The sequence below is a fragment of the Citrus clementina genome, unplaced genomic scaffold (assembly GCF_000493195.1).
Source record: "Citrus clementina cultivar Clemenules unplaced genomic scaffold, Citrus_clementina_v1.0 scaffold_4, whole genome shotgun sequence".
NCBI classification, from domain to species: domain Eukaryota; kingdom Viridiplantae; phylum Streptophyta; class Magnoliopsida; order Sapindales; family Rutaceae; genus Citrus; species Citrus x clementina.
Window position 1 is genome coordinate 16,779,200 of NW_006262274.1, and position 15,614 is coordinate 16,794,813.

General features: G+C 34.1%; 2 protein-coding genes across 3 annotated transcripts; both read left to right on the plus strand.

Annotated features, from left to right (window-relative positions):
- Positions 1 to 2,985: 2,985 nt before the first annotated feature.
- LOC18045446 (protein GrpE) lies at positions 2,986 to 7,196 on the plus strand. 2 transcript variants are annotated; one of them, XM_024186698.1, is made up of 3 exons: positions 2,986 to 3,333; positions 5,425 to 5,967; positions 6,315 to 6,444. In XM_024186698.1, exons 1-3 carry the CDS (start codon positions 3,076 to 3,078, stop codon positions 6,417 to 6,419), a joined length of 906 nt encoding a protein of 301 aa, XP_024042466.1. In that variant the 5' UTR covers positions 2,986 to 3,075; the 3' UTR covers positions 6,420 to 6,444. The 2 variants fall into 2 exon arrangements, with proteins under 2 accessions (XP_024042466.1, XP_024042465.1); XM_024186697.1 differs by lacking the exon at positions 6,315 to 6,444 and adding an exon at positions 6,666 to 7,196 and having other exon boundaries at positions 2,987 to 3,333.
- Positions 7,197 to 8,998: 1,802 nt separating this feature from the next.
- On the plus strand, positions 8,999 to 10,111 carry LOC18045447 (NAC domain-containing protein 19). Its single transcript, XM_006437208.1, has one exon. It carries the CDS (start codon positions 8,999 to 9,001, stop codon positions 10,109 to 10,111), a length of 1,113 nt encoding a protein of 370 aa, XP_006437271.1.
- Positions 10,112 to 15,614: the final 5,503 nt, after the last annotated feature.

The following is a 15,614-nucleotide window of genomic DNA, read 5'->3' on the forward strand; positions in this document are numbered from 1 at the left end:
AAAGTTAAAATTCTTGTTGCTGGATATATGAACGTTGTGTAAGTTTTCATTTGCCAAAAAATCTGTTAGGGCTAGTATTTTAATTTATTTTTTATTAGGATTAGGTTTTATTATTGCAATTATAATTTTGGGTACTAATTGGATTAGAATTATGATTGTATTGAGTTGTTACAAATAAGTGGTTCTCATCATTTTTTTAAACAAGCAATAATAAAATTAATTTCAATCCTCGTTAATTTCTCTCTCGCCCTTTTTGAATTATTAAATTCTTTATCTTTTATTTCTTGAATTCTCTAATCAAAATCCTAGAATCCTATCAACTAGTATCAGAGCATATCCTTCCGCCAACCAATTTTGCAAAAGAAAACTTTTGGCAATACTCCTTGACTTTTGATTTGGCTTTTCGTAAGTCAATTAATTTGCTTTAAATCAAGTTTATTCCACCAATTATCTTGTTTTTTGTGAGTTAACCAAATATGAATTTTCTAGAGAATTTTTTAATTTAGGCATCATGACTGTTAAGGAGCTTGAAGACAAAGTTGAGTTGTTGTCTCTACAGTTTAATAACAAAATTACAGCCGTCGATGAAAATGTTACAGTCTTAGAGTGCGTTTGGGAGTGATATGAGATAGCTGGATTGCCAAAACCCAGTTGCCAAGGTGTTTGGTTACACCTTACAGTTGGACTTTGGTAGATTAGCAGCTTAAAAGCTAAGGCTTTTACTTTACAGCAGCTGCAACTTAAAAGTTATAGCAGTTGACTCCCAAATGCACCCTTAGTCAAGCAGAACAACGATCTTTAGGAACTCATGCATGTCATCCTTCAGTAATTAAGCTAGCTGCATAATGGAAAACAACCAGCTTTGCTCCTCGAATAATAATCGCTAACCAACCATATCTTGAACTTGCCAAACGCATTAGAGGTACTCTCATACAAGCTTGTAATATACAACTTGACTTTCCTCTTTTTCATTGGTGAAAATCTAAGGAGATTGATTTTTCTATGTGAGCAATATTGTTGCCTTACTGGGTTATCATATGTTGACTTATTATTTTTAGTTATTGGCTATCTTAATGGTGATGTTGTACCTGGTTTCATCAGCTAGAGCAAATTATAGATGAAATGAGTTGGGCGCAACTTAAAGGAGCTTTGATTACTTGATTTAGGACAGTATAATAGAATGATTGCAGTTAGTAGTCTTACCAAACTACGTCAAACAAAGACCGATCTTGACTATAAATGATAATTTGAAAAATTGATAGATCGAACTAACAATTTGATTGGGCATATTTTCATTAGTTGTTTCTTTTTTCTGTTATGTGACAATATCAAAACTCGTGTAAAATTGTTCAATCTTGTTAGTTTCTTACAAACTTTTGAACTTGCCACATTTCAAGAATAGACAATTACTATGCAAGAGAACTCTTCCTAATCCTTACCATCCAAGGTCCAATCCCACAATTATAGTCAACTACCACTCCACCAGCACCTTTTTTAGTAGGACTAATTCTCGCTGGCTTGTCTAATAGTGTCAAACATTTATCCTCAATGGAGCAAGTAGAAAGATGTTCAAAGGGGCTTTGTTTCAATTGTGACGAGCAATTCAAGTCAGGGCATCACTACAAACAACATTAGTTATTGCTTTTAAATGCTGATATACCTTTTAATAATCTTCCAAGGCTGCATGACCATCATTTGGATTAGAAGATTTTGATTGTTGAGATTGGGTAAAAGGCCTGCGGCCAAGTCCATTTTAAAGGATGGATAATGTTAAGACTAATAGTTTATTTAAATTTATTTCCTATTAGTATTAGATTTTCTTATTGTAATTATAATTTGGGATACTAATTAGATTAGAATTAGGATTGTGTTGAACTATTATAAATAAATAGTTGTCATTATATTTTTAAGCAAGCAGTAATAAAATTAATTCAACCCTTATTAATTTCCTCTCTCCCCTTTGAATTCTTAAAATTTTAATCTTTTCTCCCTTGAGTTCTCTAATTAAAACCCTAGAACCATATCATAATCTAAAACGAAATTTCTTAAATTTTTTATTGTCATTGTATAATGTTGTCAATAAATGATCATAGGTTGATCAGCATTGCCATGAAGGTTTCGATTGATGCATTATTGTTAAGGATGACAATTTGTCGGGTCGAGCTTGGGCTTGGATCATAGATATAAAAGGTCCGACTGATTCGGGTCACGGTCGGGTCGGACCTTTTTATCCAAGCCTGAATTCCATAATTTTTTTAATATTTAAGTAATTTAAAAAATGGATATAACCTCCCTTATATATTAAAATTTAATGTAAATATAAAAATTATTTAAGGTCTCAACCATATAATTATGTGAATAATAAAATAAGCATAATCTACAATCACATCTTATGAAAATTATATAATTAAAATTATTTTTTATTTTAATTTTGGGGTAGGGTTGGTTGGGGCCAATTAAGACCCGAACTCTGACCTGAATTTAAATGAGCCTTTATATTTAAGCCTAAGCCCAATTTGAAATTTTTAAATTTGAGTCAAGGCCCAAAAAATAGGTAGAGTCAATCGGACTAAAATTCATATCAAATCTTTTTGCCATGCATAATTACTGTTTAAAGCTGCTTATACAAAAATAATATATAGAGGTACCAATTAGTTTGCAGTGGTTGCGAGTGTAAGACGACGTGAATAACCAATTGACTTGTGTTGATTATTGATTAATATGTTCTTTTGGTCAGATTTTGTATTTTATATATAATATAGTGTGACAAAATTCCTTATATTTTTTAAAAACAAAAATAATAATAATAAATAATAAATGGAATGAAAAGGGGCCGGGTTCATATAATACGGGGAAAACCCGACCCACTAATCGATTTCTTCTATTTTCTTGAACTTTCTTCCCACCTCAAATCTCCACCATCCAATTGAAAAAACGAAATTCCATCCAACGGTTTAGAGATAACAACAACCACTCTTGAGTTTGTGCACATTGCCCCTCTGAAGTCTTTACTTCCACCCACTTACCACTTTGCGCCCTTATCTCTCCCCCTCTCTCTCTCAGCCCCTCCAATCCATGGCCACTGTCATAAAAACGCCGCCGTTTCACGCATCTTCTCTTCCCGCCACACGTGCAGCCCCCATTTCCTTAAAATCTCCGAAACCCATCTGTATTTCCTTCAGACAACGTCTAATAAGCACCAGCAGACTTTATCATCGGTCAAATTCTCTCCGGTTCGTAAGTGTTCAGTCTCTCCGGTTCGTAAAGTTCTCTCCTTTAGCTTCAACTGGAGAAACTGAAACCCAAGAGGAAATTCAGGAACCCCAAATTGAGGTATTTTATTCAATGTCTACTAATAATTTTTGTTTTTTAAGAATAAAAGGCCTTTTTTTCAGTTAAATTTTCAAGCTTTGGGGATTCATAAAGCCTTATGATATTTGATTTATTTTGATATATTCATAGCAACTAGATAACTTTCACTTGCAAGTTGTAGCATTGAAAGAGGTTAAGTGGTTAACATGTGGTGGCACTTTACCTGCAATGTAAGTTCTGTGTGGGGGAAGTTTTAAACTTAACATGATTTATGGGAGGCTGTTAATTTAATTGAAATAAGGAAATTTAGTTTTAGAATAATCCCTCTTTGGATGGATAAGAAGAAGAGTAAGGAATTAATATATGAGAGTGGGTCTACAATATGGGATATTAAGATAACTTTTTCATCGAATTGGTGCCTTCTTATTGAAGTTAGGAACTTCAGCATTTTTGTAACTAGTTCTCTTCCATGGATTGTACTCCTCAAATGTTCACGTAAACTCAACTTTTAGATTTAAAGTGCAATAGTTGGACCTTTCTCAAACCCTCAGATTTTCACCTTTAGACCCAAAATTAAGATTTTGGAGCAGGATGTTGTGATAAAAGTAGTTGCATAAAAATTGTGTTTGTCATCCAAAGTCTGTTTAAAAATTGTAACATGATTGGCTTGCGGGGAAAACCAAGCTTATTTGAAAAAAAAAAAATTAGGTGGAGTGCTTATTTCTGAACAATAGAAGCATCTGACACTAAGGGAGATGGGTGTACTTCTCTTGGCTTTTTGTTTCCAAAATCGTTCAACTTTCTGTGGTGTGCAAACCAGATTCATTGTGGGTTTTTCCAGCGGACTTGGCTTACAAAGTACAAATTAAATGCTTCTGTGATTTAGGTATTGAAGTCTTGAAGGTAACAATTTATTAGTAGTTGAGTTGATGTCTCACAATTTTTGCTAGTTGTGTTAAAGATGATGTAAGAGGACTATAGAGAAAGCAGTGAATCAAAACCGTATTTGCTGTATGAGCAAACTGTGTCATCCATCTTATGTATTTTCAGTTTAAAATCTCTGTTCATATTGTTTATCAAGTGCGACTTTGATCTAAATTTTCTTTTCATCAAGGGCAACTACTTGATCCACTTGATACTATGTCATAGTTTAGCTGGTGCCGTGGTTTGGAATTTGCGCCATAATAATTCTATGTTACGATCATTTAAGATATAGCTAACATCTTGATTACTCGTATGAGAAGCACTTTCCCAGCGTCTTGAACTCTTTCCTTTTATCCTTGACTGCATATTCCAGTGTTCAATCATTTTTCCTTTAGTTCTGGTATTTCTGTCAGGTACTCAAGTTTGATGATCCTAATCACTGTTGAAGAAGATGATTTCCATGCTTAGATTTTCATCACACACTCATCTATATATTTTGCCACCTTCCTGTGATAGTGCTTAACAATCTGTTTCACTAGCTGTGTAATTTTTAAGTTCATTTATAATGATGTAGCAAAAAGTAGATAATTAATCATAATCATGTTATCATACACATAGGGCTTTTGTTACTTTAAAGTATGCATTTAATTAGGAATTTAAATTCACTGGCAATTTCTTTTCTCAAAAGAGCTTTTCATAATTGTTATGGATTGGATGCATAATCATACTTCACACAAGGGCCTCATATTCCTTTAAAAGAAGAAAAAGCACTATAATACATAAAGAGCTCTACATGGGGCAACTGATTTTCTTAACAATGGAGGGCAGATGAACACAATGTGTCTTGGGTCAATTTGAAGGTCACATTTGTTGTTCTTTATGTTGATACTGCTAGACACTCCTCTAATTGCAAAACATTATGTCGTAAATACAATTGTCGGTACTGTTGACAGATGCACATCTCTATTTTTCGTCAATTATTCAGTTTCTTATTGCCTGGATTCGCCATTTCTATCTTCAGCACAATTGACTGGGCTGCAACTTCAGAGAAAATAATTCATGCCATGATCCAGTTCTGTTGTTTCATTTTGAACTTTTTAAAATTTTTTTAAACAAGATTTATTGAAGATCTTAAGATTTGATTGTGTCCATTCCAAGCTTCCTGCTGCTAATAAATTTGTGTAACAGGAATCTTCCGATGGTGCTGTTGGCATTGAAGATGGCACTAGTGACGATGATAGCTCTGGAGCTACTAGTGATGACACCTCAGATGCTGAGGAAGCACCTACTTCATTCATTATGGAAACATTCCAATCATACAAAGAAGCTTTGGCCAGTAATGACGATACCAAAGCTGCTGAAATAGAGGCTTTATTAAAATCCTTTGAAGATGAGAAAATTGATCTTGAGAGGAAAGTTGTTAACTTGTCTGAAGAATTGTCAGCTGAGAGGGCTCGTATTCTTAGGATCAGTGCTGACTTTGACAATTTTCGTAAGAGAACGGAGAAGGAACGCCTTTCACTGGTAACAAATGCTCAAGGAGAAGTCATGGAGAGATTGTTGCAAGTTTTGGATAATTTTGAGAGAGCTAAAACTCAAATTAAGGTGCAGACCGAGGGAGAGGAGAAAATAAACAACAGCTATCAGAGCATATATAAGCAATTAGTGGAAATCCTAGGATCACTTGGTGTTGTTCCTGTGGAGACGGTTGGGAATCCTTTTGATCCATTGGTGAGTTATCTGGCTATATGTTAAGTAGACATGAAAGAATTTCTTTCTTTACCAAAAGTGAAAGCGAAAGATATTTACTTTATTCTCCTCTGGAACTTTCTCTTGTTACTGTCTAAGCATGGAAATGAACCTTATGAAAGACCAGAGTACCCCTTCTTTTTTCTTTTGTCCTAATAGTCAAAGGTTCTCCACAACATTTTTACTTTTTATTAGGCATAGAAGCAGAATATATGTGAGATTGTCGTAATAAACATAACATCTCTTGCTGATTAATTGTACTTGTGAATGAAGCTACTTGTTAGTTAATTATTGTAATAATTGTCCTGTTCATCACTGGCTTAATGCAGGTGAAACCCCGAGTTGGCTTGAAAATCAGTCGAGTACTTGATGAATTTTCTCAAATACTTAATCAAGTATGTTCAGGTTTTGTGAAGACCTGGATACGTTTTTGACTCGAACCAAGTCTTGATTGATTTGAGCCAACTCGGTGAGTGCCGCTAAGAAACAATGTAGATTAATGAAACTCTGGTCCATTCCGTATGTCGCAGAATACCTACAGCATCAGCATAACTAGATTAAAGCTTCATTTCTTTTTGTGTGTTTGCTGTGACAAATGAGTTTAATAACTAGGTGCCCCTTATTAAGTCTTGGATGATAATAAGATTAAGACAATTTTCTGATGAGATTCCATGTAACAGCTTCACGAAGCAATTATGCGCGAGGATTCCACAGAATTTGATGAAGGTGTGATTATTGAAGAATTCCGCAAGGGGTTCAAACTTGGCAATAGGCTCCTACGTCCATCGATGGTAAAGGTATCGGCTGGTCCAGGGCCTGCGAAACCGAAAGAAGAACAACCATCAGAAGGAGAAGCCGCTGTAGTTGAAACCGCAGATAGCAGCACAGAAGAAGTTGAAGCGGAGTCCTCTTGATACACATACCTAGATTCAGTTTTGTAAAAGCAACAGCCATGATAATGTTAAAAGTTTTGCTTATAGGATTTAATCTCATGGGGTGTGATTACTGAGACTGTTATTGCTTGTTTCAACAGAGGAATTCATAATGGCTCTAGGGATTAGCATTTATTTGGCTGATTTTAGCCTTTCTTTGTCAAACCTTTGTGTAGTGTTATTGTGCTCCTGGACCTATGTTTTGCCTGAGCTATATTTTTACCTGACAGTTTATTGAGAAATTTTTATAGGTAAAATCTGCGGTGGACTTGTATCACATGTCTGATTTCTTTGTTCATGAATGAATGTATTTGCAAGAGGGTGTCAATTCACCCATAGAATGACAATCTTTAATTTATTTCTCAAAATGTGAACTTATTTATCTCTATTTACTGTTTAAACCCAAAAAAAAAAATTCAGTTTGTTATGTGGCAGTGGCTACCTTGGATCAGTTCTAAGGTAGACCACCCACCACAGCCATTGGATACACACTGTCACAATTGTTTCAAGTTCAAGTAAGTGTATCCAATGGCTGTGGTGGGTGGTCTACCTTGAAGCTGAAACGAGGTAGCCAAAACCTTATTATGTTTGCTAATTGTAAAAGAATTCTTACAATTGATTCTTCCCTGCTGAAAAGTAAACAAACCATCAACAGTCAAGAGAATAGAATAAATATTAGAGCCAGATTTGGAGACACACGGTGAGTCATCTCTCCTCTTTAGTTGTCGCCTCAGCTCACATATAACTCGTTTGTTGAAGATATCAGAGCCAGATTATGAGACACGGTGAATCAGAGCATAATTTGAATGGTGAAATGGCGTTGGAAAGCAACTCAAGGTGATTAGGGGATGATGCCCACATAACCCCATTCTCACTGGGGGATGATATGCCCTCATAACCCGAGTCTCCTTGTCAAATAATAGAGCAAGAAATATCACCACAGCACTACTCTTTTAGGTTTTCATTTATTTACTTTTACTCGCAGTTTCTTCACAACCAAACAATTCCAAATTTGTGAAATGTAGCATACTTCAGTAAGTATACTACCCCATCATCCTTAAAAACAATTTGAAGTACCACAATCTTAAAAAATTTATTCAATTTTCACATGATCTGCACGCAGTCACAAATAAAGATGTGCTTCGGTTTTAAACATAAGCCCCAAAATTGAACAATTTCAGATCATACACAAATCAAGAATTCAAAAAGCATAGACCAAAATGAATCTCTGTCAAAAGCCCAGACAAAGGCAAAACCGAAAAAACAAAAAAAAAAATCCAAAATTTCACTTTCATTTCTTTCCAATTAACGACAGTGAACCCACTCAAAACAAAAAGGTCAGCACACAGCAGAAAATGCACGGCTTTGGAGATGGGGCTTGATCAGTGTTGGAGACGTGCACAAGACCGAAATTTCAGCACTACATTACAGGGGAATTCAAATCTCACAGCAGCATGATTAGCTAACGCCACTCACAGAACTTCTCAGAACACGAAATATCTAATCTCGAGTGGAAACAAACTGGGGGTTAGGGTTAGGGTTAGGGTTTAGCAATTAGCAAAGGAAGAACCGCATTTTAACATTTGTGCATTTTATGATTTCATAGAGGACTTCTGAGTTTAATTTTATTTTTTCATATTAATAATAATAATAAGTAAATTACTAATAATCACGAAATATTAAAAAAAAAAGAATTTTTTTAAATTTTTTTTTCTAAAGACCGACTTGGTGTCAACCTCAATCCCAACGGCTTCTTGGATTTGTCCGATTTAGGAAGGTTATTAAATGTAAGAACTTCTTTCCCAACTCGCAAGTTCGCCCGCGTTTCTCGCGGAGTTGCCTTAGGAAATTGTTACTTGTAATCCAAGCCACTTAACTTCACTTCACTTCACTCCTCCATATGTTATAAGGAAACTTAACACCCGCGCTTCTCACCACTTCTTCTCTAATTCTCTGACTCTATCTTTGTTTCTCTCTCGGCTTCTGGGTTCTTTGTTTTCAATAATTCACCGAAAAAATTTCCTGCATCAACCATCAATCAACCAACCACCATTGAATTAACCCTCTTCTCCTCAAACAAAATGCAAGAACACAGACCCTTTCTTCCCCATGGCTTCCAATTCAGACCATCCGATGAAGAACTCATCGAACTTTATCTCAAGAAGAAAGTTTCGGGAATATTCATCCCTCTTGCTGAGTATTTCATCAGGGATTGTAACCTTTACGAGGAAAAACCCTCTGAGATTTGGAATTCTCATGGAGGACCCTACTTAAATGCTGATGAGGATCTTTATTTCTTTACCCAGTTGAAGAAAAAGTCTTCCAAGGGTTCCAGAATCGACCGCAAAGTGGGATCTTTCGGCGGTACTTGGCAAGGGGAGGATGCTGGTAAAGATATAGTAAGCGGCCAATCCAAAATCAAAATCGGCTCCAAGAAGCGGTTTCGTTACGAAAAAAAAGGTTGTGAGGATCACGGGGCTTGGATCATGCACGAGTACACTCTACATTTGCCCAAGAATCAAGCTACCAATTATGTACTTTGCAGGCTCCGAAAGAATCAACCAACTGGCCATGGTATTATGAAGTACGGTTCTGCAAAGAAAAGAAAGCTGAAGGATTTTCAAGACAACAGCAATCAATCCGAACAAGTAGCAGATATTGAGATGGATAGGCTGTTGACCCACCAACAGAATCAACAACAGAACTATATGGATTATCAAGAAGTAAGCTGCAGCAGTTCTGACATGATGAGTGAGCAGAGCTTAGCTGGTGGAATGGGGCTTGCAAGCAGTGTTACCGAACAACATTCTGTTATAGATGATCATATGCAACAACAACAGAGTCGGCAGATATCTGTTCCAAACTTAGAATTTTATTACGGGCCATCCATGGAGATGATGATGAGTCATTTTGATCAGATGATATGTAACCAACAATCTGACTCCGGGAACAACATGCTTCAGGGTAGAGAAACTGGAGAGAATTATCATTGTTATTCGGAGAGTATTGTTGAAGTGCCCATGGCGGTGCCTGAATCATTGGTGCAACACGAAGACAGTGATGGACTACCTGAGTTAATTGAGGAAGACTATTCTTTTCTGGAAGACTTACTTCATGATGATGCTGAAGAACCAATAGGGGATGTGCGCTGTTCATTCGGCTTGATGCTGGACTTGGATGATCTCTTGTCATAAATAATTGGATTATGACTTCGATTTGTATTGTAACTGTAACAACTTTTCCCCATTTACTTTAATCCTTTGTTCGTATATATTTGTATTGTTCAGTTTCTCGTATTCTTTATTCTCTTGAACTTCAATGAGTAGGCAAAGCCATTCGGTTTGCATTTAAGCCAAAATCATTATTAATTAGTTCCAATCAGTAAATCTGTTGGATCATTCTCTTATTCCTTTTATTTATTTACAACTGAGTTCGCAAAAATGATTGTTTTGAGAATACAGATAAAAATGATGAGCTAGTTAGAATCTTTCTAAAATTCTACTTCTTAATTTTCATGAAGCACAGAATTTTGTTCCTTGTCTAATAGTATTTGGCAGCTCATCATACTGTTAGTCAATCCTTCAGTAAACCCTTCCACAAATTTTTATATATGCATATATATATATATATATATAAGATTTTATAGGTACAAGATGAAATGGGCTTGTATCACATGGCTGAGATCCTGTTCATGAATAAATGATTTTGCATAATTAATAATATCGTTTTGTTTACGTGAACGGTATTTTAGGTCTCGCAAATTTATCGTTTTTATGCAATTTAGAGCTGAACTTTTAGAGATTTAACACGTTCGAACGATTATTTTTTTTCTTTCTGGGTGTAAAAAAGGGAAACAACTTGTTTATCTACAACCAAGCTAACAAAGAAAAGCTCCGAAAGTTGTCCTACTATTTTTATTTTATCTCCAAAAACAATAGTTTATTCATTTAATTTGATTAAGCAAATAAAAAAAATCACTCATCAATTGAAAAAAAAATTGCATTGAAAGTAATTGGAATTCAATTCTATATTCATCTGGCTACATTTATAATTAGTTGTGTTGTGTACAACATTAGTTTAATGTTTGGCAAAATTTATTTTTAAGGTGTTATGAGTTTTAAAAACAATCATATATGTTTAGTAAATCTTACTATTAAACTGTTGTAAGAATACATACAAATGACTCAAATAGATATTTTGTTCAATAAATGTTTTTATTAATTTATTGTCTCACACACAACACACACACACACACATATATATGATTTTTTATTGTGTGTATATAATAGTTGATAACAAAAATAAATATTTTTATTGTATTATTTTTATTTTTTAATTCAATATGATTGGTAAAAATAATAATCTCTTTAAATTTAATGATTTTATTTCGCAGTTGGATAAGGATAATTTTGGATTTTTACATATGAGAGGATATATATGGAATTGCATTAAGTACAAAACTCATTTTCAAAATCAAAATTTAAAAAGCTATTCTTCCCTACTGCTCAAACTCTGCTATGGGATGAGGTAATTTTTTTCAAAAATAGTTTTAAAAAAAAATCAAACACCAACTTTTTAAAATTATATTTAAGTCTCTCAAAAGTAATTACAAACGGGCCTGATAAAATGATACTTCATTATGATATAACTTAAAAATTCAAACAAATCTAACAGGCAACAAATAAAAAAAAATACAAGAGGACTTTAATTTTTGGGCAATTTTTAAGAAAATGCAAGAACTAACTAAGTGATAATTAGGTTAAATACTATGGACTAAAGGAGCATTTACCAAAAATAAAAATAAAAATCATAAGAGCTATATTAACGATAAAGATCAAATTACACATCGTCGTAAAAGATGCTAAATTTAAATCTATGAAGTTCTTTATCAAGAGGGAAAAAGATGAAAAGTAAGAAATACAAAGATGAATTGATACCTTAACTTTGAGATTGGCCACGTACATGAAAAGCTCCTACAAGTACCAATCACATAACAGCAGCAAATGTCAATACATGCTACTATACTTTGCCGCCCGGCACCAGTAGCAGCCCTTACATTGAGAGTGCAGGCTGGATACCGGCCGCTAAGTAATATTGAGAAAGCTAAGGGAACAGAGAGTTATCTTGTAACAGATTCTGATACTTACTTCATTGCTAGTAAATAAATAACAATTTACTGATGGAATGTTGAGCACATTATTATTGAAAAGAAAACTATGACAGACATGGAAGCAATTCAAGCAACTTTCACTACCAGAAAAACGCTAAACAATGACAGATGTTTAATGACGAATATCGTTGTATTATGAATGTATCATGAAAATATGATAGATTCGTGACATATATTCATATGTCTAGAATATATGACATATTCATGACTTATAATTTAGGATCAGGCTACAGTGCAGCTGTGGCACGGTACCACAGTTGCACCACAGTTTTATCCTATAATTTAACCATCATAAATAAATGATATATATAAGTCATGCTTAATTTTTGTGAACTTACGAGATTTTAAACAGTGCCGTTTAAATTAACGACACCGTTTTGTAAAGCTTAAAACATATCAACAATTGTATAGAATAGAACCCTAAAGCCTAAGTCTCACATTAGCAACCGACGAAGCTGAAAAGGTTCCCTCCCTGCATATCAGAACCACAACGAACTACCTCCGGCCCTACGGGCACAAAAAAAATCTTGTATTCTTGCTCTTTAACCTCACTAATTTTTTGTATTATTCCATGTCTTTCACTTTAATAACCCAAAAGCTTCCTTCCCTCTGTTTCAATTTGAAAGAAAACCTAGCTTAAACTAAGCGAAAATTTACATATTAAAGCCTAGCTCAAATTCCCTCCTTCAATCGAAATAAAATGCAGCCACAAAGCCCTAATTCACCACAACAACTTATCTCTGCTCGACATTCATTTAAACCCTACCTCGCTGTTCAATGTCATTCAATACGATTGCAGAAGATGCCGTTTCAACTTGTCATTTAGTTAACACCATCCAGTTCTCTGCGGTAAACCTTAACCCTAATAACTAATCGACTGTGGTAGCACGTTGCTTGTTAGGAGCGGGTATACATTATTTGAATATATGAATTGGGTGATGTTAGTTATTCACCCCGTGTTTGTCGTGAATTGAGATTTGTGTATGATGTTTGTAAGATTGCTAAAAGTTTCATTTTTTGTATTGTTCCAGTTGAATTTCTTGCTTGTGGAAGATAAAACAAAAGTTCAATTTCATGTTGATATAATTTTTCTTTTCCTTCTTTTTTTTTTTTTCCTTCTTTATAGTCACGCTCTGGCTCTGGTGCTATGCTTAGTGCAGTTTATGGTTTCAAGATTAAGTCAGGCTTATTTGATGGCGTCGATTCCGTCATTGAGGATTGTTGATCAAATGCGCGTAGTAAGCTCTTCTTATTTTATCTCAGTTTCAATTTTCTTTTCTTATCTGCCTCTGCCTGAAAATGGAAGTGTTTTACTAGTAAGCATAGACTTTGTTTATTTAGTTGATATTTTAATTTTATGTATAAGAATGGAGGTTTATTTTGGGGGAAAAAAAGAAATTGAAAAAAAAAACTCTGTTGAAGCTAATTAGTACTACATTTTTTTTGGTGGTGTGACCAGAGGTGGAAACAAGGTATGAAAATGTTGGAGGTCATTGGATTTCTTGTAGGTCTATTTACCAGATTTTAGTACGTTTAAGGTTTTAATTTTGCTTAGACTTTAATTTTTTTGAAAGATTGTAGTATTGGTCCATAAAGTAAGATCATGCTACTTCAAGTTATTTTCAAGTGTTGCTAGTTATAGCCCTACTACATATCAAATTCCATTTGTTTGGAAATTTTTTGATAGATGTTACAGCAGCATATTTTATGACTCTATAACTTAGTTATGTAAGTTCATTATGTTTAGGTCAGAGGCACTCAGCTATGGGCAATCAATATATAGTTATATACACAGACGAGTCGTCTGAGACGACTCCGATCTTGTTGCTGGTATGTGGTTCTATGAATATTTATTCACAATATTAATCTTTGCCTCACTGTTTTTGTTATATGAGATCTATAATTGATCTTAGGATATTGCTTTCTAGTTCTCATGCACTTAGGTTACTCCTTCCCCATGCATCTCGTCTTTCGTCTGCTATTCTTGAGTTGCGTTCCACAATCTGGGTATTATCTCCGCAAGATTGTGACTCAATATAATACCTCCAAATTTTCTATATACATATTGCTAATGCTGAATAGTATACTGTAGCTCCTGTCATATTCTACTTTGTCTTTGTATATTCTGTTTCATATAAAAATCTTATTCAACTTTAGTTCATGAGCAAATGTCACATGTATAAGTCCAAATGATGACAATGGGGGAAAAAGAAATTGAAACTGATATTTTGCTGTTTTTTTTTTTATTTTCCAAAGTATTTTAGATCTTGACTTTTGTTTGGACTTGATGGTTATAGATTGTGTCTAGATTTGTTAAGTTGTTTCCAACACTTCGTGCCAAATCAAAGCACAATCCTCATGTGTGCGTTCACAATTAGTAAGAAAAATGTGTTTGGATAGACTGTAGTAGACAACTTGGGAGCCAATTTTAATTCTTTGTTTGTAGGATTATTTGTCTCCATGTTTGTCATTGGCTTTCAGCCCAATAATAATTATCAAAGAGTTGAACTTGAGTTATTGACTGAAGCATATTTGGAAATTGATTAATCTTTTTTTAATTTAACTAGTTGTAACTTATGCTCTCTTGTTGTCATTTATTTGGCTATATTAGGTTGTTTTGATAGCGAATTGTGATATGTCAATATAATGTGTAATTGTTTTGGGTTGAGCTTGTAATTATGGTGGATTAGATTGGTTTGGTTTTGATGCTCCTCTGATGGAACACTACTTTTTTAGAAATTTTGAATGTAATATGAGACTACATTTAGTTTACTTGAACACTGCATCTAGTCTAATTACTAGAAGTGTGAATCTAATGGCATTTGGGTTGGTTTATTCGATGTTCTCCAGAATTTCAGTTGCATCTGGTTTTGTTGCATATATTTGCTTGCATTTGATGGCTGTAGCAGACTGTTTGGTTTTGTGGCATTCGATGGCAGTTTGGTCCGTTCTTAGTGTTGATTTAAGATTGTTCCTGTTGTGCTGATATTAATTGCAGGTGCTTGAATCAGCTAGTGTTGCTGGTTTATTCATATGGCGGTGTTACTGGTTGATTCAAGTGGCTGACTCGAGTTGTTCATTTAAGAATTGGAACTGTAATGTTAGGAAGCAAATTAAGAATTAATGAAGTATTCATTTAACTATAATTGTTGTAGTTATTTTATTTCATAACTGAATTATAATGTGTGAAACTTGTGAATGAATTTGAGAATTATTATATATGAATTATGTGTGTATGTGTGTGTAGATTTTGCTATTTATATAATAATTTAAAGAATATATTTCAATTCCCGCCAAAAAAAGGCTCCAATTTCAATAATTCCCGCCAAAATATATCTTAAAGAAATGTCAGTTATTCCTACTAGATTTAACAAAAATAATTTTTAGGAATTAATATTTAATTAAAATAATTAAACAATTTTATTATTCTAATTAAATATGTCATGTTTATATGACAAACAACAGTCATGAATGGGAAGTGTTTATGACAGATATTAATCATGTGTGAAAATTTTTCATTAAAGTGA